The sequence below is a fragment of the Acinonyx jubatus genome, chromosome D2 (assembly GCF_027475565.1).
Source record: "Acinonyx jubatus isolate Ajub_Pintada_27869175 chromosome D2, VMU_Ajub_asm_v1.0, whole genome shotgun sequence".
Taxonomy (NCBI): domain Eukaryota; kingdom Metazoa; phylum Chordata; class Mammalia; order Carnivora; family Felidae; genus Acinonyx; species Acinonyx jubatus.
The window spans coordinates 79,434,258-79,456,394 of NC_069393.1; the positions used below are offsets into that span (position 1 = coordinate 79,434,258).

At 56.5% G+C, this 22,137-nt stretch overlaps 3 protein-coding genes and 1 long non-coding RNA gene across 16 annotated transcripts in view; 2 read left to right on the plus strand and 2 right to left on the minus strand.

Annotated features, from left to right (window-relative positions):
- Positions 1–22,137, plus strand: part of EDRF1 (erythroid differentiation regulatory factor 1) — a 65,857-nt gene that overhangs the window by 38,829 nt on the left and 4,891 nt on the right. For 3 of the 5 annotated variants that reach the window (XM_053207573.1, XM_027063354.2, XM_027063355.2), the window contains one exon: positions 140–949. The exons of 1 other annotated variant lie outside the window; for it this stretch is intronic. In XM_053207573.1, coding sequence (XP_053063548.1) covers positions 140–296 — 157 coding nt within the window. In that variant the 3' untranslated portion in view covers positions 297–949. Of the gene's footprint in view, positions 1–139; positions 950–5,604; positions 6,039–22,137 lie in introns of those variants that run through there. One more of the 5 variants, XM_053207574.1, reaches the window with a different exon arrangement.
- MMP21 (matrix metallopeptidase 21) lies at positions 2,341–10,560 on the minus strand. Its single transcript, XM_027063357.2, has 7 exons — positions 9,520–10,560; positions 8,535–9,045; positions 7,629–7,768; positions 7,287–7,428; positions 5,839–6,096; positions 3,252–3,424; positions 2,341–2,996 (listed from the first exon to the last, which is right to left on the minus strand). The coding sequence occupies exons 1-7, from the start codon at positions 9,679–9,681 to the stop codon at positions 2,697–2,699; spliced, it is 1,686 nt and encodes a 561-aa protein (XP_026919158.1). The 5' UTR covers positions 9,682–10,560; the 3' UTR covers positions 2,341–2,696.
- Positions 13,053–16,165, plus strand: LOC113600338 (uncharacterized). 2 transcript variants are annotated; one of them, XR_008292286.1, is made up of 3 exons: positions 13,053–14,802; positions 15,846–15,890; positions 16,001–16,165. It is a non-coding gene; the product is annotated as an uncharacterized LOC113600338 (long non-coding RNA). The 2 variants fall into 2 exon arrangements; XR_003421348.2 differs by having other exon boundaries at positions 13,053–14,543.
- The window catches only part of UROS (uroporphyrinogen III synthase), a 35,540-nt gene continuing 31,632 nt past the window's right edge, over positions 18,230–22,137 (minus strand). For all 8 annotated transcript variants that reach the window (XM_053207579.1, XM_053207577.1, XM_027063371.2 and 5 more), the window contains 3 exons: positions 21,943–22,028; positions 20,985–21,083; positions 18,230–18,626 (listed from right to left, as the gene is read on the minus strand). In XM_053207579.1, the coding sequence (XP_053063554.1) occupies positions 18,492–18,626; positions 20,985–21,083; positions 21,943–22,028 (320 nt within the window). In that variant the 3' untranslated portion in view covers positions 18,230–18,491. The remainder of the gene's footprint in view (positions 18,627–20,984; positions 21,084–21,942; positions 22,029–22,137) is intronic.

Here is a 22,137-nt window from a genome sequence, read left to right on the forward strand (position 1 = left end):
TAAGCACGGAATAGGCCTTAACGGACCACCCGCTTCCCTGTGGGCAGTGACGGTCTGGGACTGCTTATTTGGGTTTCTTTCTGGATCGTCGGTGGACCTCACTGTGCACTTCTGTTTTGTTTTTGTTTTAACGCGGCAGTAATGCTGAAGAGGATGTAGTCCTCAAAACCAACAAGCAGATTTACTCCCAGCTTTTGAGAGCTACCGCTAACAGAAACTCCACTCTTCTGGAAAGGATCGACGTCCTCATCCAGTTGCTGGATCAGCTTGCTCGCGGCGGCAGTGGCGGCCAGTGAGTCGGGCCTGAAGCTCCGTCCGCAGAGACGCTGTCAGTGCCTTCTGCTCTTGGGGGCCGGTTTGTCCATTCGGTGCTTCGTGTCATTAAATAGGAGGGAAAGACTCTCCTGTCACTAAAGACAGGCACAGCAGTGGAAACACAGTTCTCTTTTCCCGTCACGGACACATCGTGGTTGAGTTCTTTGCTTCATTTGAAGTGGAGGCAGAACCAGACTGAGAGCCCCCGGCGTTGGTTTTTCAGAGACATACGTGGTGCCTCCGTGTTCACACCCTTGCTGTGATGCAGCTGCACTTGTAAACAGGTTTCAAGTCTGTTGGGCTCCATGGGTTTAAGACAGAATTATTTTGGATGATGTTACCTTGGTCAGGGGAACTTGAATCCAGATGCCTTTAGTGGTTCAGGTGGGTTCAAGAAACATCCTGTCTCTACGGCGCTTCCCGGTCGCACGGAAGGCGGCCCGCCCTCCCCCCGTGTCGCGGGCTCCGCGGTGTTGAGTTCGGGGCGTGCTGTGAGAGCGCCCGCTTCTCTCTGACTGGCTAGGACAGCTGATCGAGGATAGGTACTGCTCCCTCTTTCTTTCATTGTAAACTGGAAACTGTGAATAAGGTAAGAAAACTATTTTGAATAAATAAATTATTTATTTAAAATGTCTGTTATTTTTCCTGAATTTCACATTCTGCACTTTGAGTTTTGATTTGAACTGGTTTAATCAATCTTCCAAAGTGAAGATTAAAACATTAAAAATCTCTGCCATTCACCGCATCGTCACAGAACGGGACGCTGCTTGCAACCGTCACGCACGGCTCTCGTCTGGGCACCTGTGCGAGCTCTGCTTTCTCCGTGCCCACCTCGCGCTGCCTACCTGCCCTGGCACCACAGCCTCCGTTTCAAGGAAACGGAACAGAAATCGGGCATGCCGTCTCCCATCGGGTTGAAGGCTGGGACGTGTAGACGGGAGCCCGCTCTGCCGCCACGTCCGTCGGCCTGGCCCCGAGTGCGGGCTCACCCCTGACCTTCAGCGCCTCCCGCAGCCCCTGCGCCTTGGCCAGTAGTCCCTCCGCTCAGTGGCTGTGCCCTCTGGAGGAATCTGAACCGTACCGGAAAGTTGTCTGGAATAAAGCTGGCCCTTTACAAAGTGCTTTGTCGAAAGCGCGCCGAGATATTCAGGTGTTTTCCTTGGCGGTGAGTTGACACCTGTCCCAGCTTGACGGGACTGTCGCTGGCCCTGTCCTTTGTCTACTTCTTTGTTATCTGGTTTGCGTTTCCTTGGGACAGATGTGTATCCGTTCTCAAAAACCACTGAGGCATTTAAAGTTTTAACTAAGTCGTGAAACAGATGTACAAAAGCAGACATCGTCCGTCGGGACAGCCGTCCCTCCGCTTCCCCTGCGGCGAGTGCTGTCCTCACTGGTCCAGCCCGCACACTTCCCCTGAGAAGATCCGGTTTTGAAGTAAGCTGGCATCAGGATGTCGCGTTCCTGGTCTTGTCTTCCGGCCTCTCCTTGGCTGAACAGCCTTTTAGTCGAGGAATATTCGTTTCTAAGCAAGAAGATGGCAATTCTAGCCGTCTTCACTTGTCGAAACAATAATAGGAACGTTCCCTACAGGGGGAGAAAAAAAGTCTGTCTAAATGTTGTAATTTGCTGATTTGAAATGAGTGCTTCTTAAAGTGCTTGAGCTTTGGCTGGTAGGTGGGCAGAATTGGGCTACTTGTGGCCTGGTCATTGAGACGACTTGTTTTTCAGTTAATTTCAGGGCAGGGATGGAGAGAAGGTGCCAGGGCCCTGGGGCTGGAGTCAGAGTCGGGGGTCACCAGCAGCCACTGCGTTGACCCTGCTGAGAAGGACACAACGGTGCACTTCAGTTTCTAGGACTAGAAATGTGCAAACTAGTGTGGGCCTTGGCACTCCAACGGAGTTGTGAAGATGGAGAGAAATGCGTGGGGAAACCTTCCATACGCTGTCCGTGAGGGAAACGTAAGTTACCACGCCAGCAAGTGTGGAGCACAGTAGTGGAGCTTTTCCGATGAATCCCTATGTTTTCAGGGAGCCGTATCTCCTTCCGTGATTGGATCCTTTGGCCACGGCTACGTTCCCATCCAGCCATGAAATCGGTACAGGGGTGACGGGTGGCAGAAGGACAGGGATGTGTCAGGATTTGTTTTTTTTTAACCTTTCCTAAAAATGTCCTAAAATCATTCGGTAATTTTTTTTTTTTTTTTTTTTGCCTGTAAAACGGACTTCTAAACCACGTATTTGAAAAGTTCAGGTAATAGCTTTTTCCACTGGGTTTTAGCCCTATTTGTTTCGGTTACTAAAGATCTGGTTTATTTTCTTTGTAAAAGACCCGACTTTCTCTCAGAAGAGAAATCCCTTTCTCCACTTGCCTGTTTTTCTCCTTACATGTTCAGGGTGGAGGCATGGACGTCACAAATGTCAAACCACCTCCCTGAGATGGGCTGCTTTGGAAATAAGCCATTTGAAGGAAGCCAAGGCTGGTGCTGTTTGTCCTTGGCATTAACCACTTTCCAGTACGCATTGCCTTTGAGCAAGAAAACGGAGTTGTGTGCGTAGGAGTAATAGGCTGAATCTATATTTCTGAAAGGATGGTTTTGCGGCTCTATTCCTGGAAATACCTCAGTAATCTTCATTGGATAAGAATCAAGTACTTGATTTCTGTTGACATCAAATGCAAACACCTGCAAAGCAAGTAAGAAAGTGAGACCGGCATTTCTGAAAACCATTGATTTTTTAGATTAATTTTAGGAATGAGCTAAGTAAATCTGTAGCTTTGCACCAAATTCTCTGGGCTTGAATTTCTTAATTTTCCACATGATGGGACCCGCCATGGTCCTACAGGGCCGAGGCAATTGAGAACAACTTTTAACAACTTGGCCCTCTGACAGACCTCAGGGGTGATAGAAGCCACACCAAGCTGGAAAGCCTCTACTTACGAGGGACTCTTTGAAGAAGTAAATTAACTGTTTTCCCCGGTCATAAAAGGCAGTGTCCAGAGGACTTGGAATGCCAGGAAATCCTTCCGAAATCAATCTGGGGTAGCTTCTCCCTTGTTCATCCTCTGTGTAGGCCTGATCCTTGTCGCTGTCGTATCTCCAGTACTGATTTCCTGAGAGCCAAACAAAACATTCTTATATGGCTTATTACCATTTAATTATGGACGACAAAGAGGCCCACTTTCAATCTAGGTCTCCGCCAACTGTGATGTTTCGCCATGACCCCAGAAGAAGGCAGGACCTCAGCATCTGAGTGAAGCCTCCACTCAAGTGAATGATTCTCCAGGTCTTGAATTACTTCTAGATCGGTTCTGACCATCATTGGCGCTATTAAGATGTTGGTTGCCTTTTGCAGGGCAGGCCGGCCCCCTGGTGCTCCTCAAAAGCAAAAACAAAATGACAAATCGTACGGTCTTTTTCACATAAGCATCTTCTGTTTTTTTCCCTTCTTCCTATGTAGTCTCATGATCTTCCTTTTACGTGTTAGGATCCCAGGGGTTGCCGTGAATCGTTTTCCCACCATAATAAATATAAGCCCTCTTTTTACAGAAAACAATCACGATGCTTATGATCAGGTCTTTTAAAGATTTTGTTTAAGTAATCTCTACACCCAGGGGGGGTTAAACTCAACCCCAAGATCAAGAGTCACATGCTCTACCAGCTAAGCCAGCCAGGCACCCCAGCTTTTTGTCAGGGTTGTAGAATTCTGCAGTTCGACTACCATCTCGGTTGTACAAATGAGGAAACCGGAGAAGCACTGAAGCACTTCATCCGGATTCACGGCCCAGGTGGGACCGGTGCGGCCCGAGACTCCCTTATCCCACCCCAGCGACTCGACCCTCTGTCCTGTGAAGGCACAGCTTGTAATGTTGCTCTGTTGCAGTTCACGATCCAGATGCCTCGTTCGTGCTCTGAAACAGCACAGGACTCTTCTGGACTCTCCTTATTAGTTGCCCATCCCGAACCCTGGCATATGGTCAGCATAAAACAGAATAAATCCACTGAGCTAGAGGTTTTGGTGTTCACAACCTACGTCACCTCACAATCAGTTCCGTTCCGTAGCGGCCGCCCACGCGAGCTCCCCCTCGCCCTCGGCCCCTGCTTCTACCCCGTCCCCAAAAGGTTTGCCTTTGAGAGAAAACAGTGACGTTTGTCCAGCCAATGGCACAGTTCACTCTAACTGGAATATTTGAATTTAAAGTATTCTCGGCCAGTTAAGAGGTTTTTTACAGCTCCGAGACTAAAATACACGTGTTATTACAGCAGTCCCCCACGATGACCTAATTCTGTAACGAAGAGTCTTTGTTGCCCGTGGAAGCTCTCGTCCAGGACTTCTTAGGACCCTGAGAGATGTGCTTCCAACTCTGAGAGCCCTGAACTAGACAAGTCCGCCCTGGGCAATTTGTTTCTGTAACTGCACTCCATTCTTCCTTTGTGCGATGTAAAGAAAATTAAGGCCAGATTCATGCACTGGTTTCTTGCGGCAAAATCTGCACACAGCTTCCTTTGGGTTTGGCTCTTGCCTCTCTGACTCCTGAGCCATTTAAGGCCAGAGGGTCCTATTGCCAGGGCTCAGGCAGACCGAGGGCACACGGCTTACCTCTGTGGCAGTTCGGGGAAGGGAAAGAAAAAGCAGCCACAGAATCTTGTTTGTGCTTATTAGACTCCGGGCATTTGGTTTGCAAACAGCCAGCCTCCGTGACACGGGCAGAGGCCCCCGGGCAAGGCGGCCTGTAAGGGGAGCGGCCTGTCTTCTCTGCGCATCCACTGACCCCAGACCCCCGCCTTGGTCTCTGCCTCCCAGCAACACGCTGATCCTCCCTGCTCAGAAACTGCCACCGACGCCTCACTGCCTGCTGGCTGAAGTCCAGCCCCCGGCCACGGTGCTCGAGGCTCTCGGGGCTCAGGCTGACCCTGTCTTTCCAACCTAATCTCGTCCCGTGTGAGTGCCCTGCCCCTGCACCCCGCGGCTTCAGCTGTCTCAGACATCTTTTCCCCTCCCTCTAAAGCCTTGCTTCCACTTCCTGTGTCTTACACCCCACCCCTCACCCCCGTCCACACTTCCCCCATCACACCCCCGCTGTCCCGGCGGGGCTCCCGGGGTCCCACACGGCCTCTGGGTCTGGATCAAAAGCCCTGACTTCTGGGTGGCTCCAGCCTCTGGTTCCAGGTGGCCGTGGTCACCTTATCTGCTCTCCTTCACCACAGACTTCTAGCGGGGGGCTTCTAAGGCTCCTCCTCTCCAGAGGAAGGGTTAACTAAAACTGCTGTCGGGGGGGCCCCTTTCTTATAGGTCTCCGGCAACCACCTCTGCCTGGCACAGCCGGTTCACTCATTCATTTGTTCATGTGACGCATTCGGCGCCTTCATACCCTGTGCTCAGAACTTACAGTCCGTCCGGTGGGACAAGCCAGTCAGGTGAGTCACTGCAAGAGCACTAGAAGATTCCCTGGCACGGGGCTCAAAGCCCTCGTTCCGAGTGCGCCTGTGTGATACAAGAAATCGAGCCATCCGGGAGAACCTCTACCTTTAAAGAAATAGCGCTCGTCTCTTCTCCACGTCCAGAGGTGGACGAAAGCGTCTATGTTTTGTGTTGGGATTCCGCGCCAGCCGCTGAGGATTTGGATGGGGTCCCCGTAGCGTGTCCGGCTGTTTCGATTTTCGTAAAGCCAGTACCAGCCGTTGCGGAAGAAATACGTGCTAAACCTCATCATCACTGCCCCGTATTGGTTTCTCTCTTTGCGAATCCAGTCAAATGCGGTATCAAACGATCCTTCACATGAACCTTCGGAAAAAAAAAAGTCCCTTGTCACCTGGGGCAAAAACCACCTGTTGCTACTTTCACGTGTGATTCAAATAGAGACCATTGCAAAGCTGGAGTTTTCGATTAAACTTTTTTTTGTGTGTGTTTATTTTTGAGAGAGAAAGAGCGCGTGCGCGAGAGGGGGAGGAGCAGAGAGAGCGGAAGACGCAGAACGGGAAGCAGGCTCCAGGCTCCGAGCTGTCAGCACAGAGCCCGACGCGGGGCTCGAACCCACGAACCGCGAGACCGTGATCTGAGCTGACGCTGGACGCTTGACTGACTGAGCCAACCAAGCGCCCGTCTCTTCAACGGTCTTAAAGCAAGACGCCACACAAGGCTGGAAGTAGGCCTGCCCGGAGGTGGCGGGGAGGGGGCCTGCAGCACTGCTGGCCCACGTGGGCTGTTCCGGCTCATCTTGGTTCTCTCAGAGGTTTTCTCAGAGGCGCTCCCGGGCCTCTAAGTGTCTCCATGCGGATGCTGGTCATGTGATCACCTTCACCACAGCTGATGCCTCCTGACGGCTGGCCTGACCTCATTAGAGGCAAGAAGCTTGGTTCTGGGCACACACCAGAGTAAGACCGCCTCTGAGGGAAACACGTGCCGTCCTGGCACCGCTTACTGTCCCCAGAGGCCCAGGGCCAAGAACATAGGGTCGAGTGGAACAGAAGGGGGGTGGTCTCTGTGTTCGGTGGAAAAGGGGAGGGCAGCTCGCTTTCCCTTCAGCCTCCGGGCTAAGCCATTAGTCACTTCAGTTAACTAACCACTCACACCTTAGCCTGAACAATTAGAGGTGAAAATTGATCCTCCCTGCTCTTTGCTTTGGGACGGCAGGAACCTTCTCCCTGGGGCACCTTCTCCCTGGGGCTTCCGGGATCTGTAGCTCCCGGGGGAGGGGGGAGGCCACCCCTTGGGCGGCCCAGTGCTGTTTGGAAAACTGCCAAGCCCTGTTCCTTCCTCCCAGAGATGTGATGTAGCACGCGAAGCAGAGGCCACAGGAGGGAATATCCATGCCGGTGGCCACCTGCATCCCCGAGCTAGAAGGCAGCTACTGCTGGGTGCTCTTGGAGTCGTACTGTTCCGTGCTCTTGGGGGGCCCGGCCTCCCGATAGGGAGCGGGGTCCTGTTGAGTGTCCTCTGGGAGCTCTGAGGAGGATCTCCCAGAACAGTCTTACCGTACAGCTTCTGAATGGCTTTTCTGTCCGACCAGTCCAGCTCAAACGCAGGCTCCTGGGGAGTATAATTCGGCCGCATTATGGATCCTGTCCTGTACGTGTGAGGCAGGCCGAGTACGTGGCCAATTTCATGGACGGCCACCTAGAAGGGGACACAAACCACGGGTGCGGTGCCGACCGTGGGCGGCCGAGCGCCTGCCAGCGGCGGGCCTCGCCAAGGGGAAGGGGGACGATGGTGAAAATCGGGGAACCTTCCCAGAAGGCTGTCCGCTCTTCCCTGAACTCCAGCCCACCCTGTACCGCCCTCTGCCCGGTCACTCCCCGCGGCCTGAGACCACTTACTTTGAGAAGGCTGATGCCCGCATCACTGCTGGGAGGCGTGAAGTGCTCATCATCGTCAAAGTGGATGTCGCCCAGGCGCCAGGCGTGTGCAAACTCCTGCCCGCTGCCATCAAAAACCCGGGGACAGCCCAGGTGCCGGCCTGGCAAGGGGACAGGGAGCACAGACACGTTCCCCAAAACGGTCACGGCCTCGAGGAGCTTGTAGTCCAGGAGCGGAAGCCACAACTCGCCTGCGCCACAGCGTTTTGAAGTCTAAACACTAAACACGCAGATTCTGTGGGAGCCCAGAGAAGGGTGCGGGGCATGGGGGTGCTATCAAAAGGCGAGATCTGAGTTGGATCCTAACAGCGGACGGGTCAGGACAGGAAGAAGGTGCAGCCCAATGATTACGTCCCCTTGCATGAGTGCTGGGGACTTCTCACAGCAGGGAGTCAAGGGAGTCAGCAGGGCAGCCCCTAGCACCCCTCGATCCCAGCGGGGGCGCCTGCAGAGAAGTTACTTTGTCCAAACCCACCTGGCTAGGAGGGGTCAGTGCCCTGGCTCGTACCCTGCTGAGCTCGCTCCCTGCCACAATGCTCACTGGGCTGACCTGCTCCAAGACCAGCAGTGAGGGGCCTTCACTGATGTCCCTATGTGACTCCCCCCCCCCCCCCCCCCCCCCCGTCCTGTGCAGGGTGGCGTGCCCGCACCCTTCCCGGTGAGCTGTACTGAAGCGCCTACACAGGGTTTACGACATGACCACGCCGCCGCCAGGGGCCATCTCGGGACACCCCGGGAGGCAGCGGTCCTGGGACCGCTGGACAGGTGACCAGGGCGGGGCTCCCTATGCTAACCGGGCCCTGCCTGCGGCCGTGGGGGCCAGTGACCGGGAGCCCAGGGTTGGCTCGCCGTCTTCGCCCTTCTCACCTCGTCCGAACCCCAGTTTTATGTCCACCGCGGCCCCGGGGGCTGTGAGGTCCTCCCGGAAGTCCAGCGGCGTCACCTCGCTCCACATCCTGAAGGCCAGTCTGAGGATGTGCCGCTGCTCGTCCACGGACAGCTGGCCGCTGGAGCCCTCCCCCAGCAGCCGCCACGTCAGCGTCCTCTTGGCGAAGGCCCGGGTGTCCCCGCGGGGCGCGGCGTCCTCGGGCCGCGGACTCCGTGGCGGTAGCGGCCGAGCGAAGCGCTTGGGCCGCACCCGGGGCGGCGGGGACGCCGGCGGCCGCGTGTCGGGGACGCCGCAGCGCGGCCTGTTCATGGCCGCCAGCGTGGCCGCGTCCAGCCGCCCGCTCGCAGGCAGCGCGTTGACCTTCTGGAACCTGCGCACGGCCTCGGCCAGGGTGGCGGCCCGGGGGCCCGCAGGCGGCGCGGCGGGGCCGGGGGTCCGGGAGCCGGGCCCGGGGGGCGCGTCGGCCCAGCCGTACTTGGACAGGAAGCGCTGTGGAGAGAGGCCGCGAGCGGTGGGGCGCGGGTGTGTGGGGTTTACGGAATGGGCAGGCGGGGTGGCCTGTGTGTCGCTACGCGTGTCTGTAGCCACGGGGCGTGGTCACCCGTGTCGTGTGGCACGGCCAGCCTGTGGTTATGGGTCGTTTGCGGGAGGCCCTTCGCCCCCGACCTGAGGTGGCGTGGGTGTGCACGGACCTGCGTGTGCGCGTGCCTGCGCATGCATGTGCCCAGCTCTGCACGTGTCCTAGTGTGCACATGCTTGCGTGTGCGCGGGTTTGCACGTGCACGGGTCCGCCGGCGCACGTGCCCCTGTGTGCACCTGCCGGCGTGTGCACGTGCCTGCGTGTGCTAGGGTTCACCTGTGCGCGTACCCCCGCGCACACCTGCCTGCGTGTGCTAGGGTTCACCGTGCACGTGTCCGCCCGCGCACGTACTCCCGTGCCGCTGGTGCCGGGGCTCCTCCTACCTGCGCGGCGAGGACGTCCGCGATGGGCTGGGCCCGGCGCAGCGGGGGCGGCTCCAGGTCCGAGCGGTCGCGGCTGTGGAACAGCGGCTCCGGCCCGGCGGCCCGGGGGGTAGCGAGCCAGCAGAGCAGCAGGCTCCGACGGAGGATGGAGGCGGCCAGCATGGCCCGATCAGCACGCTGCCCTCCGGCTTCCCTCCCGTCTCCCTCCTGGGGCCCAGGCCCCCGGGGATGCTTTTATAAGCAGCACCCCCGCTCTGGGGAGCCGTGCGTTATCCGAGGCCTTCGCAGCCAGGTCTGAAGTGTGCCCGCCGGGAGGCCCTGGCCCTGCTGCCCTTTGAAGACCCCAGGAGTGCCCTTCTCGTTGGGGTGAGAATGTTTGCCCCGTCCTCAGGTAATTACATCCTGCCCTGGCAGCCTCATGTGGATTCCGTTTCTGTGGTGACGTGCCCCCGGGCAGGCTGGCTGCCCCGGGGAGCAGTGGAATGTTCGCGAAGTCCGGGGGTCCTGTCGGTAGAAGTGCAAAACCTGGCCGCCAACCACCTGCTGTCGCTCACTGCACCTGCGGCCTAACTACCCGATCATCAGTTTGCTCACAGCGTGGGTCCTTTTTTTTTCTTGGCGGGCCTGGGTTGCAGATCTTGTTTCTCCGATCTCTTCTTGTTCCTTGTTATACAAAGGATGCTTCATCAGTATGGGAAAACGTAAAATTAAAAAGTACTGAGAATCAAGGAGGAAATCCAGTGATTCAGAGGGTGACGTTTGATGAACATTCTTGCAGGTACACGTATTGTGTACGTTCACGGGGAAGTACGTGTGTATAGTTTTACGTAAACCGTGTTCTCCATTAGCTAAAACTCGGTGATTCGAATGTCACGGGCAGCTTCGGTGTTTGTGAACGTAGGCGTTTGTCTTCCTAGCAATGGCTGTGTGGTGTCCTAGTCTGTGGGTCAGGGATTTTTATACGAGGGTAAACTAGGATCCCTGGAGGTTCTAGAACTGGCCCCTCTCAGTTCACCCTCACAAAGGAGTCTTTTGAAGGAGGGGAAGGGAGGGGGTGGGGGGTGGAGGGTGGAGAAGAAAATATTAAGCAGGGCCAGGCTCAGCTGCCTGGACCTTGTAACTAGTCACGTCTGGAGAGGCTGGGAGACGTGAGTAAGGCCCTCCAGGCACTTGGCTGCAGGTGAGAGCTTGGAACGTCAGTGTCAAAGGTCTGAAAACAGCAAGTGTGCAGGTGTGGGGCTGGCCCTTAGCTACTCATTCATCAAATCCTCATGACCGTTTTAGGGACAGGGAACCTGGAAATAAACGTGGTGGACCCATTCTTTGCCCTCAGGGAACTTTTTTTTTTAATATATTTTTTTTAATACTCATTTATTCTTGAAAGACAGCACGAGCAGGGGAGGGGCAGGGAGAGAGGGAGACACAGAATCCGAAGCAGGCTCCGGGCTCCGAGCTGTCGGCACAGAGCCCAACGCGGGACTCAAACTCAGGAACCATGAGATCATGACCTGAGCTGAAGTCGGACGTCAGGCACTTAACCGACTGAGCCACCCAGGCGCCCCCATGGAACTTCTATTCTAAGTGGAGGAGACAGACAATAAACCAAACAATGAGTGAAAAATTCAAATAGTGACAGGAGCTAACGGCATAAATCAGAAAAGCGAATGCTTTGGAGGTGGGGAGTCCATATTAAGATGGGCAGGAGAGACCTCTTGTAAAGATGAAATGGAAGCAGTGAAAGAAAAGAGAGACGCTGTCACGTGTGACTGGGGATTCATGTGTGGTGTGGACAAAGGAAAGGACAAGTGCAAAGGCCCTGAGGCAGGATCCGGCGGAGTAGCAGAGGGCCGGTGGAAGGTCAGTGAGGGGGAAGGGCGAGGGGGAGGTGAGGATGGAAAAGAGAGGGTGGATGGGAAGATGACGAAAGACGTGGAGGTCAGGTAAATTGGATTCTACCCTAAGTTCAGTGGAGATCTTTTGAGCAGGAGAGTGACTTTATTGATTCGTTATTTAAAGAATCCTCCTGGGGTGCCTGGTTGGCCCAGAGGACCAGGCGATTCTTGATCTCAGGGTTAAGTTCGAACCTCATGTTGGGTGTAGAGATTACTTAAATAAACTTAAATCCTTCCAGTTGCTCTATGGAAGATAGATAAAAAGGGGTGCAGCCCAGAGGCAGGTGTAGACGGCACCGGCTGGCCTGGCACTCCTTCCTGGGTGTTCCCCGCCCCAGCAGCCCTTCTGTGCCAGGTTGGTCTGTCTGATGGCCCTGTAGCCCGAGACCTGTCACGGGGCTCCAGGACATTGGCTTTCCGAGGCAGGGCACAGTACTAGGCTGTGACCCAGCGGGATCCGTTCCTAGTGAGGTCCCAGGAGCGGGTGTTTGGCCTCACACGGGGGCTGCGGCGGCGAGGCCAGCACCTGTGACATCAGGGTGTTGTGCTCAGTCAGCTCCGGTCAGCTTGGAGTCCTCTGGGGCCGGCCACGCACCAGGTGGGGACACAAGAGCGAGCAGGGTTGGGGGGGGGGGGGATGTGATTAGAAACCCTCCCAGGGCTTCCCGGGTGTAACCGGAAACCCACCGAGGGAGGGTGACGGGGAGAGACGGAAGAAGGAGGCCCCTCCGGGTCGGGAGGTGGCAGTTTTAATAAGCGAAGGGAACGTACATTCCAGGTTCGTCCTGGGCAGCGGGCGGGACTAATGGATCCCTGCACCTGCCCGCTGGATCTTGAAAGCTTATCAAGAGGCTCTACCTGGGCCGAGTCCTGCGTACCCTGTGGGTGTTTTCAACCCCATGTCACCTTTCAAGGCTGTGTCCTCGGAGCAGCCGCCGGGAGCGGGAAAGGCAAGAGGAACAGAACCCACGTTCCAGGGACTGGGAGGGGTGAGGGGCCTCCGGGTGCCTGGTCCCGCTCGCGGGTCAGTCGGCAGTCACGTCTTTTAGATGACCTTCTCCAGCAGGGCCCTTCTGGTCACTAAGGGCGGCTTACCCTCAGCTGTGTCCACAGATCCCCACCCCCACCCCCACCCCCGACTAAAGCCCTCTCCCCGTCTCCTACCGACGTGATCTCCCAGCTCCCTGAGCCGGCACCACTGGGGTGAGAGGACTCGTGGTCACCCCTCTGGGAGGAGCCTGGCGGAGGGGAGGGAAGCCCGGGTCCGCAGTCAGGAGACAAGTGTGGTTCAGGGTGTGGAATTTCTCATTACCCTCACCCCCACTTCGCACACTCAGAAGCAAGCCCCAGGCACCCTGTATAATTCTGTGCGTGAAGATCCTACTGTGGGTCTGCACAAGATAGACGCGATGGGAAGCAAAGCAAAGCATCATCCTGCCTTAAGACGGAGCAACAACCCTCTGTTATCACATTTCCCCGGGCAGCTTTCACGGTTTCAATGCTGGCCTCGTTCTCTGTTAACTTCTAAGTGGCCTTCCGAGCGGAAGGCCCATCCGAACGCTTCTGTAAAAAGCGAGGAGGGTGAAAGGCAGGCTCGAAATGACGCCAGGCGGCACGCAGGCCCTTTGCCCTTCGCGGAGCCGGGCGGCTGCCGGTCCCCACGGCCGCGCCCACGAGGTCCGCTCTGCTCCCGTGCGTGATTCCCACGACAGGCCCCGTGAAGCTCCTCTCGCCTCGCCTAACTAGACCTGGCCTGGCAGGCGCTCCGTTTCTCGCCATCAGGACCCCTGCCGGAGCCGGCGCCCCACTCCGGTGGCTTCTCACTGCGCGGTGTCCCGCCTGCCAGAGTTTTTGTCAGTTACGTGCTGGTGTGTGTAGAACGTATATAAGCACATACAGTAAACCCTTGGGTCGCGAGGCACTTGTTCGGCACCTGTGTCCGCAAGACGAGCAGACGTTTCGAATCGATTTTACCTTGATGAACGAGCGAGGTCTTGCAGTAGGAGCCCCATGATCGCAACTGAGCCAGTGGTGGTTCTCTCTCTCTTGCTCGCTCGCTGTGGGATTATGGGTGATCATCTCCCACGCTCAGATGCTCGGCCTCAGGCTACAGCTTTTGTCAGAAATCGGTGATTTTTCGGATCGTTGGAAGGTGCCCACAGCTGGCGTTAGTGTATCTTTTTGTCACTTCAAAGCTCCTCTGGACGGTCCTTTGCTTTTCCAGACAAGAGTGAGCTTAGGCACGCTTTGCTTCACTCTAGGTCATTGGACAGGTTCCCTGTTAAAGTTGCACGAAAAGAAAAAGAACCCATTGAGCCAACAGACGGCAGTGATTCCGTTAGAGTGAAAGTCGTCCTACACAATAACCCTCCTCTCTCTTGTCCCTCCCACACCAGCCACGAAGGTTTTCAAAGGGAAGTGCAGGTTAATTTACTTTTTTTATATTTTGTGTCTTCTTTATTATTTTGTATTACAGTATCGCAGTTCTTTTTACCTGAATATTTTTGGGTTGTGGAACGAATCATCTGAGTTTCCTTTATTTCTGCTGGGGAAATTCGCTTTGATGTACAAGTGCTTTGGATTATAAGCAGGTTTCCGGAACAAACGAGGCTCGCAAATCAAGGTTTCGCTGCGTGTAACTGTGACACGTCAATCACGTGTCCATTTACACGTGTCCCTCATATTTATCAAAATAGTTCACGTGTCTGTATATGGTGGACGGTGAACACACATCTGAATAAATGGCTACACAGTGTTGCCCGTGTGGCCAAAACCAAGTGTAAGGGCACTGTTCACCTTCCCACGTGATTGTGGTTCTTTTCTGTTTTTTTTTTTTTTTTAAATTGAAATCGCAAATTGTGTTTTCATTAGAAGATCAATCCTAAATGTTTTCTCTTGGGGAAACAAAAACCTGCGAAGGCACAAGATTTAGAGCAAAATGTTTCTAAATGTTACGCGTTTCCCGGGAGGCTGACATTCTGAACATGGAACAGAATGGAGAACTCTGGATGAGTGAGTGCGGGTGTCCCGAGAGCTGATGTCACACAGCCTGGGTTCTGCGGGGTCAGAGAGACCCATCAGTGACTGTTCACCCAGCAAGCTCCGGCCGGAGACGGGGCATCGGAATGTCAGGTCTTAAAACGTGCACGACAGCTGTCCGTGAAGATGACAGTGGGATCGTTAGGGCTTTCTGACGCAAGGGTCTTGTTCCGGGACATTGTTCTTTTCTGCTGTGGTGTGCGGTTGGCCTCGTGCAGCTCAGGGCCCCGGGACTCAGGGGTTGTTGCTTTTTCTCTGGGAGTGTTCCTCTCCCCGATCTTCAAAGCCTTTGAGTAGACTGACTGGCTTCGCGAGGCTCCCAGTGTTTGATGAGCTAAATCGCTTGCTCCAGGTAAAGTGGATTTTGAGGAAATCAGTTAGCTTTAGCAGGGAAAATGGCAGAGAAGAGCGTGCGATCTACAGTACAGACAGGAGCGGCGGGCTCCCCGTCGGTGTGGGACACTCCTTGTCTCTGAGCTGGGGGAAGGGTTTGGCTGGAGGCTTCCAGAATCTTCTGAAATGTTCAGGTGTCGTGATCCGGTTGTCAGTGGGAGGACCGGAAACGTTTTTCCCCCTCAAGTATATGTCATTTACGAAATGGGTTTGCATATTCTCAGCCCCTTACCGCGTGGCATTTTGAAAAAAGACCTTCCCTTCATTATTCCCATGGGAGAGTAAAAAAAAAAAATTTTTTTTCAATGTTTACTTTTGAGAAAGACAGTGCAAGTGGAGGAGGAGCAGAGAGAGAGAGGGAGACACAGAATCGGAAGCAGACGCCGGCTCTGAGAGCACAGAGCCTGCCGCGGGGCTCGAACTCATGAACCGGGGAGATCACGACCTGAGCTGAGGTCGGACGCTTAACTGGCTGAGCCGCCCAGGCGCTCCCTGGGAGATTTTTAAGCCTGATGTACGGTGAGGGGTCAGTTCTGGCTCTGAAAGTGCATACACCTGTCATGGGCCCGGGTGTTTGGGAAACCAGTTGCGCGAGGATGGGCCTCTTGTGACTTAGCAGCCTGGGAAAAGGAAAGTTCTTCCTGCTCCCCGACCTTCTGCCTTCCTGCTCTCTGCACTGGGCATTTCAGTGGATTTCCATCACGAATAAACCTTCTACCCCCATGGCTGCCCCCCCGCCCCGCCAAGTTCACGCACGTTTTAAACGCATGGAGGGCTCTGCGGCTTGGGGCTCGTGGTTCCCCGGCCGAAGGGGGCGTGCTGAGGTGGCCGCGTGGGAGGGAAGCCACGTTCACTGCTTGCCTGTGCTTCTCTGCCCAGGTGGGTGTGAGATGCTCCGAGATCATGATGGCTATTGATTTGGAGATGATGATCGCATCGGCGTCTGCTTACTGATGGCCGCCTGGGTGCTGATGTGCTGTTTCCTCTGTCTTTGCTGCAAAGTGTCCAGATCGCTGGAGTGGGTGGGAGAGGCGGAAGGGCAGAGAGGTATGTGTACTCGATGGTGTGATGTGCCCTGCTGACGGCCTCCAGTTGTAAGAAACGGGCTTTAAAAAAAAAAGACACCTAATCTCACGTTTATCATAAAATCTCCGAAGGGAAATAGGACAGTGGCATCGGCACAAAAGGCAGGTGACTTGGAGAAGGCCATCCGGGGACTCGGCTGTCACCTGGCTCCCTACTGTCCGGCTCCCAGCAACAGAGCCTCAGAGAGCGGTCCTATGGCAGGGGTCCGGAGAGGCGGCCTGGGCCGCGTCTCCCGGCCCCAGACGATCACGTCTGCCATCCTACCAGAGACGCCTCTAAACTCAGACGTAGCAGTAAGTGCTGAACGGTATTATCTTATTTATGAGGATATGTGACACGCTGCTTATCCACCACCACCTCTCGAGGGAGCTCCACGGGGTTCCAGAAGCAGTTTTCTGAGCTGCGGGGGCACACGGCCAGGGAGGCGGGAGCTCACCCCCTCCCGACAGCTGGGGAATTGCAGCCCAGAAGGCACGAGTGAGTCTCAGGAGGTGGCAGGCAGTACACGGGTGACGGGGAGATGGGGCTCCGAGAGGGTCACTCCGCCCCCCGCCGGGTGCCATGCTCCCCCCACCCCGAGCTTCCTGGACCCTTGGGACTGTTAACTTGCTCCCTGTCCCCACAAAGAAGGCCAGGCACGGTCCATCGTGGAAGGGCTGGTTCCTGTCCTCACCCGGACACCCTACCTGAGTGGGGGCAACTTTGCAGGAGTGTGGGGGGGGGCGGGGTCAGGGGCCGTGTGCACACGGGACAAGGGGGCAGGGCAGCAGGTGGGTCAGAGGCAGTGACGTCGTTTTCTGGTGTATCGTGCAGCAATCTGGCGTGGCTGTGACCTCCAAGCTCACGGTCAGGGGGCCGCCTCGCCCAGCCCGCACGACAGCCCGGTGTGGCACAAGCCGTGCCCTCCAGTTAAGGCGGGTTTAGCCAGCTAAGTGCGGGGGGTGGCGTTCTGTCCGAGGCTGGCCTCAGGACATTGCCCCGGCAAGCCCGGCGTGGTTGGCACAGCTTCCTGGCAACTGCGGGCACCCGCACGGCCGGGGCAGAGACCTCAGGGAGGCTCAGTAGGCGGGCCTCGGGGCTCCTTGGCCACAGGGGCTGCCGGAGGGCACCACCGCGCTGCCTGGGGCCGGGCTCTTCCCCAGCAGAGAAAAAGGCTCCTTGAGAATGGCAGGGATTCCGAGCTCCTGACTCCAGATTTGACCTTCTCATCAGAGAGAAGCGGTGGGACGGATTCTGGCCTGTTTTCAGAGAAATGACTGCGGAGGAGAACCACGGGGCCACCGCGGCACCTGCAGAATTCTTGTTCAGGTCACGCCAAGACTTAGAGAACTAGGTGTTCCCGGGTTCGTACTCTTCTGCTAAGGTGACTTTGATGTGAGGTGGCTTGTGAACGCTGCTGGTCTGGGCCTGCGTGCTTACGTACACGAGTCCCCTTTGTCCGCCAGTCCCCCGCCAGCCATGTGACCCTGAGCAAGTCCTGCGATGCCCTGAGTCTCCGTTCCTTCCTCGGAGAAATGGGAATAATAGTGGCGTCCGCTCCTCAGGGCATTAAGAGGAACGGGGACAAGGGGCAGAGCCCCGTGTGTGGGGCTGTGGCACGCGGGAACCGCCCACTATCGCACGCCTTCCAAAGAGACAACGGGCGGGTAACGCAGTCCTCTTTCCTGCACCAGCTCCCATTACTGAAAGACAGACGGAGGTTTCATTCAACCCCCCCCCCCCCCAAGTTCCCGGCCAAGATTTTAAAAGCAGAAATAAAGTTGGGGGTAGATTTCTGAAGCCTCTCTGCGGGGCACTGTGCCTGCAGATGAACCCTTCTTAAATTTTTTTTTTATGTTTATTTTTGAGGTGGGGGGGTGGGGAGGGGCAGAGAGAGAGGGAGACACAGGATCCCAAGCAGGCTCCAGGCTCCGAGCTGTCGGCACAGAGCCCGACGCGGGGCTCGAACCCACGACTGTGAGATCATGACCTGAGCCGAGGCCGGACGCTTCACCGACTGAGCCCCCCAGGCGCCCCTGGACAAACCCCTTCTAAGTAAACTGAACGCCCCCCGCCTGTCAGATGCCCGGCCTGACCTACGCTGCGTCTGGTTTCCGAGGGAAAGGACCTCTCCCCATACGCGGACCGCAAGTGTCCACAGCGCACACAGCAGGAGCCTGAGGGTCCTTTTTAGAAGACGAATGAAACTACTTCCTACGCGGCAGATTTCATCATTCCCACCAGGGCCGGCGGATCTCAGGACGTGGGCACATCGGTTTCCTCGGCGAACACGGCTTTGCGTGAAAACAACAGGCAGCAAGTGACAACGCAGTCAGCTCGGGGAGCCGGTGCTTTATTTGGTTTCCTTCCTGCTGCCGGAGGAGCCCCGGCCGGGCCTGGGAGCCGGGGGCGCCGGCCAAGCCCGACGCCAGCCCTGGGGCCCACCCTGCTCCCGGTGTCCCCGCGGGTCCGCGGAGGCATGAGGCAGAAGTCCGGGGAGCCCGCTGATGCCTGGCTTCCCCGCAGCAGTGGTGGTGCGGTGCCCGGGTCCGGGACAGCCGCGCGGCCGGAAGTGCCAGTGACTCAGCAGCCGGGGGCCTGAAGCGCCAACCTGAGGCCCTTGGCCAGGGCTGGTGGCGTGGGGCTCTCGGCCGTGCAGCTCACAGGCAGGCCCTGGGCGGCCAGCGCACGGGCGGTGCTGGGGCCGATGGCGGCGAACTGCAGGGGGAGAGAGAAGGGACCTCAGTGCACCTGCAGGCCGGGCCGGGAGCGGGAGGGCGGTGGGGCAGGGCCTGTGGCCTGTCCGGACGCCACTGCTCACCCGTGAGCTCCTAACGTGTGTGCTCACGCCTCCCGATGGGAATCCAGCCCCACACCCGTGCAATGCCTGGCCTGCACAACCTCCTTACAGCCTCCCCGCCAGCCTGCGGCTCCGGTGCGGGGCCGGGGTGCCAGACCCCGGCACTGGTGCGCGCCGCCTTGGCCACACCTCCGCACGCCTGGGTGGGGCCCAGTGGAGCACAAAGTCTGGAAGGCACCCGGGGCACGCGGGGGCCCCGACGCGACGCCCCCAGGAAAATGGAGCAGTCGAGAGGCCGGGCCCTGGAGCCAGAGGGGCAGGTTCCCATCCCAGCTCCGCAGGATCGTGGCCGTAGCAAGTGACCCTCCCTCTCTGGGCCTCTGTCTCTTCGTTTGTGAAACAGCAAGGTGAACAGGCTTCGTCGGCTGCCGTGAGGGTCACTTGGGGCAGCGTGTGTAACCACTGGCGCCCGGCACCAGAAGTGCTCAGTGACCACCAGCGGCTGCTGGGAACCCTGGTGTTGTTCCCGACTAGAAACTCCGACGGCACGAGCCTGTCGGGATGCCGACACAGAGCGGCTGTGAAGCCGCGACGCTAAGTGAAAGAAGCCGGCCCTGAAATCCCACAACAGGCAAGTCCGTAGACACAGGAAGTCGGCTACTGGCTGCCAGGCCACCCAGGCACGGCTACCACGTCCGGGGGGGGGGGGGGGGGGGGGCGGTGTCGCGCAGGGGGACGAGAACCGGATCCCAGCCTCTAAAACGGTACCCGCTCACTCCGTGCCAGCCGCTAACACTGAGCGCTTGAGGGTCTAATCTTTTTAATCTTCTGTCCCCAAGAGTCAGACAACGTTCTCTTTCCCCAGCGACCTAAATGCAAGTCCTGGGCCTCCCCGAAACTCACCATATGACTTTGGCAAGTCATTTAACTTCTCTGGGCCTCAGTTTCCTCGCCTGTAATAAGGACAAAAGTCCTGATTCTGCTTGATTTCTACCCCTGGAACGGTGTGAAAATCCTACGAGATATTGCCTAGAAATGTTCCGTCAACGGGCCATGGCTCATGTATCACCGAGGCTAACAACGTGGACTCAGGCTTCCTCGGTTCAAACTGTGGCTCTCCCTTCTTCCTGGGAGACCAAGGGCGAGGCGCACAACTCTGAGCCTAACTCCAGCTGCAAAATTGGGAAACGGTGCCGACCCCGCAGGTGTGCTACGAGACATCCTGTGATACAAGGGAAGAGCCCTCACTCCGCGTGAGTTGGGACAGTGCTGGCAGCCTCTGTCCCGGGGCTCCAGGTCACCTCCGCCCTCTCCTCGGTCCCGCTGCAGCTGGCTCAAGAGCATTCCCATTACCGGCCCCCTAGGCCTGGTGATACGTGTAGACTCCTGACAAACAGAGCCCTTAAAATGTGGGACTTTCATCCTTTGAGTTAAAAGACACGAAAAAGGGGAATGGCTTTTTGAATAGATTCCAGGATGAATTCCAAGATGCTTAGATGGGAAAATGGGAAAGGATGCTCACGTGCATGCCAGGCTCTGGCTAAGGACTGACTTGAATTTTCTCATCGAATCCTGAGACTAATCCATCAGGAAAACCCCTTACTCGGGGTTTTGCTTTCTGTGGTTTCAGTTACACACGGTCAGCCGCGGTCCAGGACCAGATGACCTTCCGTGTCCCGTGTGGTCAGGTCCGGAGTAACCTCATGCCTCCGTCATTCACCCCCCTCTGTTCAGCACGTAGGCCTTTCTCATCTCTCGTCCTCACAAGAAGGGTGTGGTAGAGGAAGATATTTTGAGAGACCACGCTGACAGAACTTTTATTACACTGTATTGTTAAACTTTTATTGTTATTGTTGTTAATCTCTTACTGTGCCTAATTTATAAATTACACTTTACCACAGGGATGTCTGTGATAGAACAAAACCTAGTATATTAGGGTTCTGTATTAACCGCAGTTTCAGACATCTGCTTGAGGGTCCTGGAACGTACCCCCCACGGGGGGTGGGGACTACTGTATACACCTGTACAGGCCACAGAGGGATAAGCATCATGTCACAAATGAGGAAACAGGCTCTGAGAGGTTAAGTAACTTGTCCAGGAGCACCAGCCAGGAAGCGGTGCTTGGGAATTCTAGAACCCTGCCTTTCCAGTGCTCCAGAGCTGGCATCAGGGTGTCTCCTGGGTCAGGAGTGCTCTGACTTTACACGGAAGCTCTAGGATAATTAGTAAAAATTTTTAAAAATCCGAAAAGACCAAAAGCCCACTGAATACCTCACCTTGATTCGACCAATGTTGTCACCAGATAACTCTTGAATATGCTTGAGGCTGTGGGTGAGGCCAGAGGGGCTGAAAAACGTGATGCTCGCTGGGATGCCCTGCAGGGAGGAAAGATCAGCCTGTTGTCGTAGGCCAAGGGGAGAGAATGTTCCCCTAGTGCCGTAGCTGGGCCCTCGGGCCACATGAGGCAGACCCGAGGATCCACAGCAGGAGGGTCCCTGGGGGACGTGGCCTTCTCTGCTCCCTGGAGGCCGAGTTCACGGGAGGCCTGTGTAGAGAGCAGGGTGCCATTGGGGAGGCTGGACGCTGCTCCTCATGGTGCTGCCGGCCGGAGGACAGGGGCCTATGGACCCACATGCCCGGCCCAGTGGACAGTGTGCCTCTGCTCATGTGGCCAAAGTGGCACTGATCAATAAGGCAGCAGTCCAGCCCAGCTCCCTGTCCGCTCTGCACCCCTTCTGAGGACGCAGAAGACAGGCTAGCTGTGTGGCCTTTCGGTTTGCACTAAGGGGACATCCAGAACCAGCAAGGCATCTAGAAGCCTGTCCTAGGAGAGGGACGGGAGATCTTACTGAAAACAGGAGTGGAAAACCTTGACTCAAACAGGCGCCGCCCACTCTCCTGTCTGAAGCCTCCAAAGGTCCCTGTGACCTCCCAAATTCAACATAGACCCCTCCGAGGGCTTTGTGGGCCTTCCCAGTATGGGCCCAGCCTCTGCCCCTATAGCTCCGCCAGCCCCCTGCACAACATCAAGGCCCCCAGCTGCCCAGGCTTACTATGTCTGGGATGCCATGCATATGGCTTCGTGTAAATTATCTCCTTTAATCCTTACAAAAACCTTAAGAGAGCGGTCCGGTCCCATTTCACAGAGGTGGAGATGAAGTCACACTGCTGGGGATGGGGGAACAACGTGCAGGTGCCCGCCCCGCTGGAGGTCTCCTGGGGAGCACCACGCACCTGCTGAGAATAGTAGCTGTGGAGGTTCACCTGGATTCCTGGGTGTGGGACCTTCTGATAGACGATGATGCTTTCCATGGGAATCCCTGGACACGAGCAGAACCAGGAAACGGGCTTTATTACACGAGGAAGGCAGCGGGGTCCCTGCTCTGCAGGGCGGTCCGTGCAGACGGGACAGCGCAGCACAACTCTCCT

What these genes read in the sequence shown, in the direction of transcription:
- MMP21 (XM_027063357.2), bottom strand. Translation starts at nt 9,681, where the DNA reads ATGCTGGCCGCCTCCATCCTCCGTCGGAGCCTGCTGCTCTGCTGGCTC. An exon ending in CGGACGTCCTCGCCGCGCAG is followed by an intron (nt 9,046 to 9,519) that starts GTAGGAGGAGCC and finishes CTCTCTCCACAG; the next exon opens with CGCTTCCTGTCCAAGTACGG. An exon ending in AGCCATTCAGAAGCTGTACG is followed by an intron (nt 6,097 to 7,286) that starts GTAAGACTGTTC and finishes TTTTTTCCGAAG; the next exon opens with GTTCATGTGAAGGATCGTTT.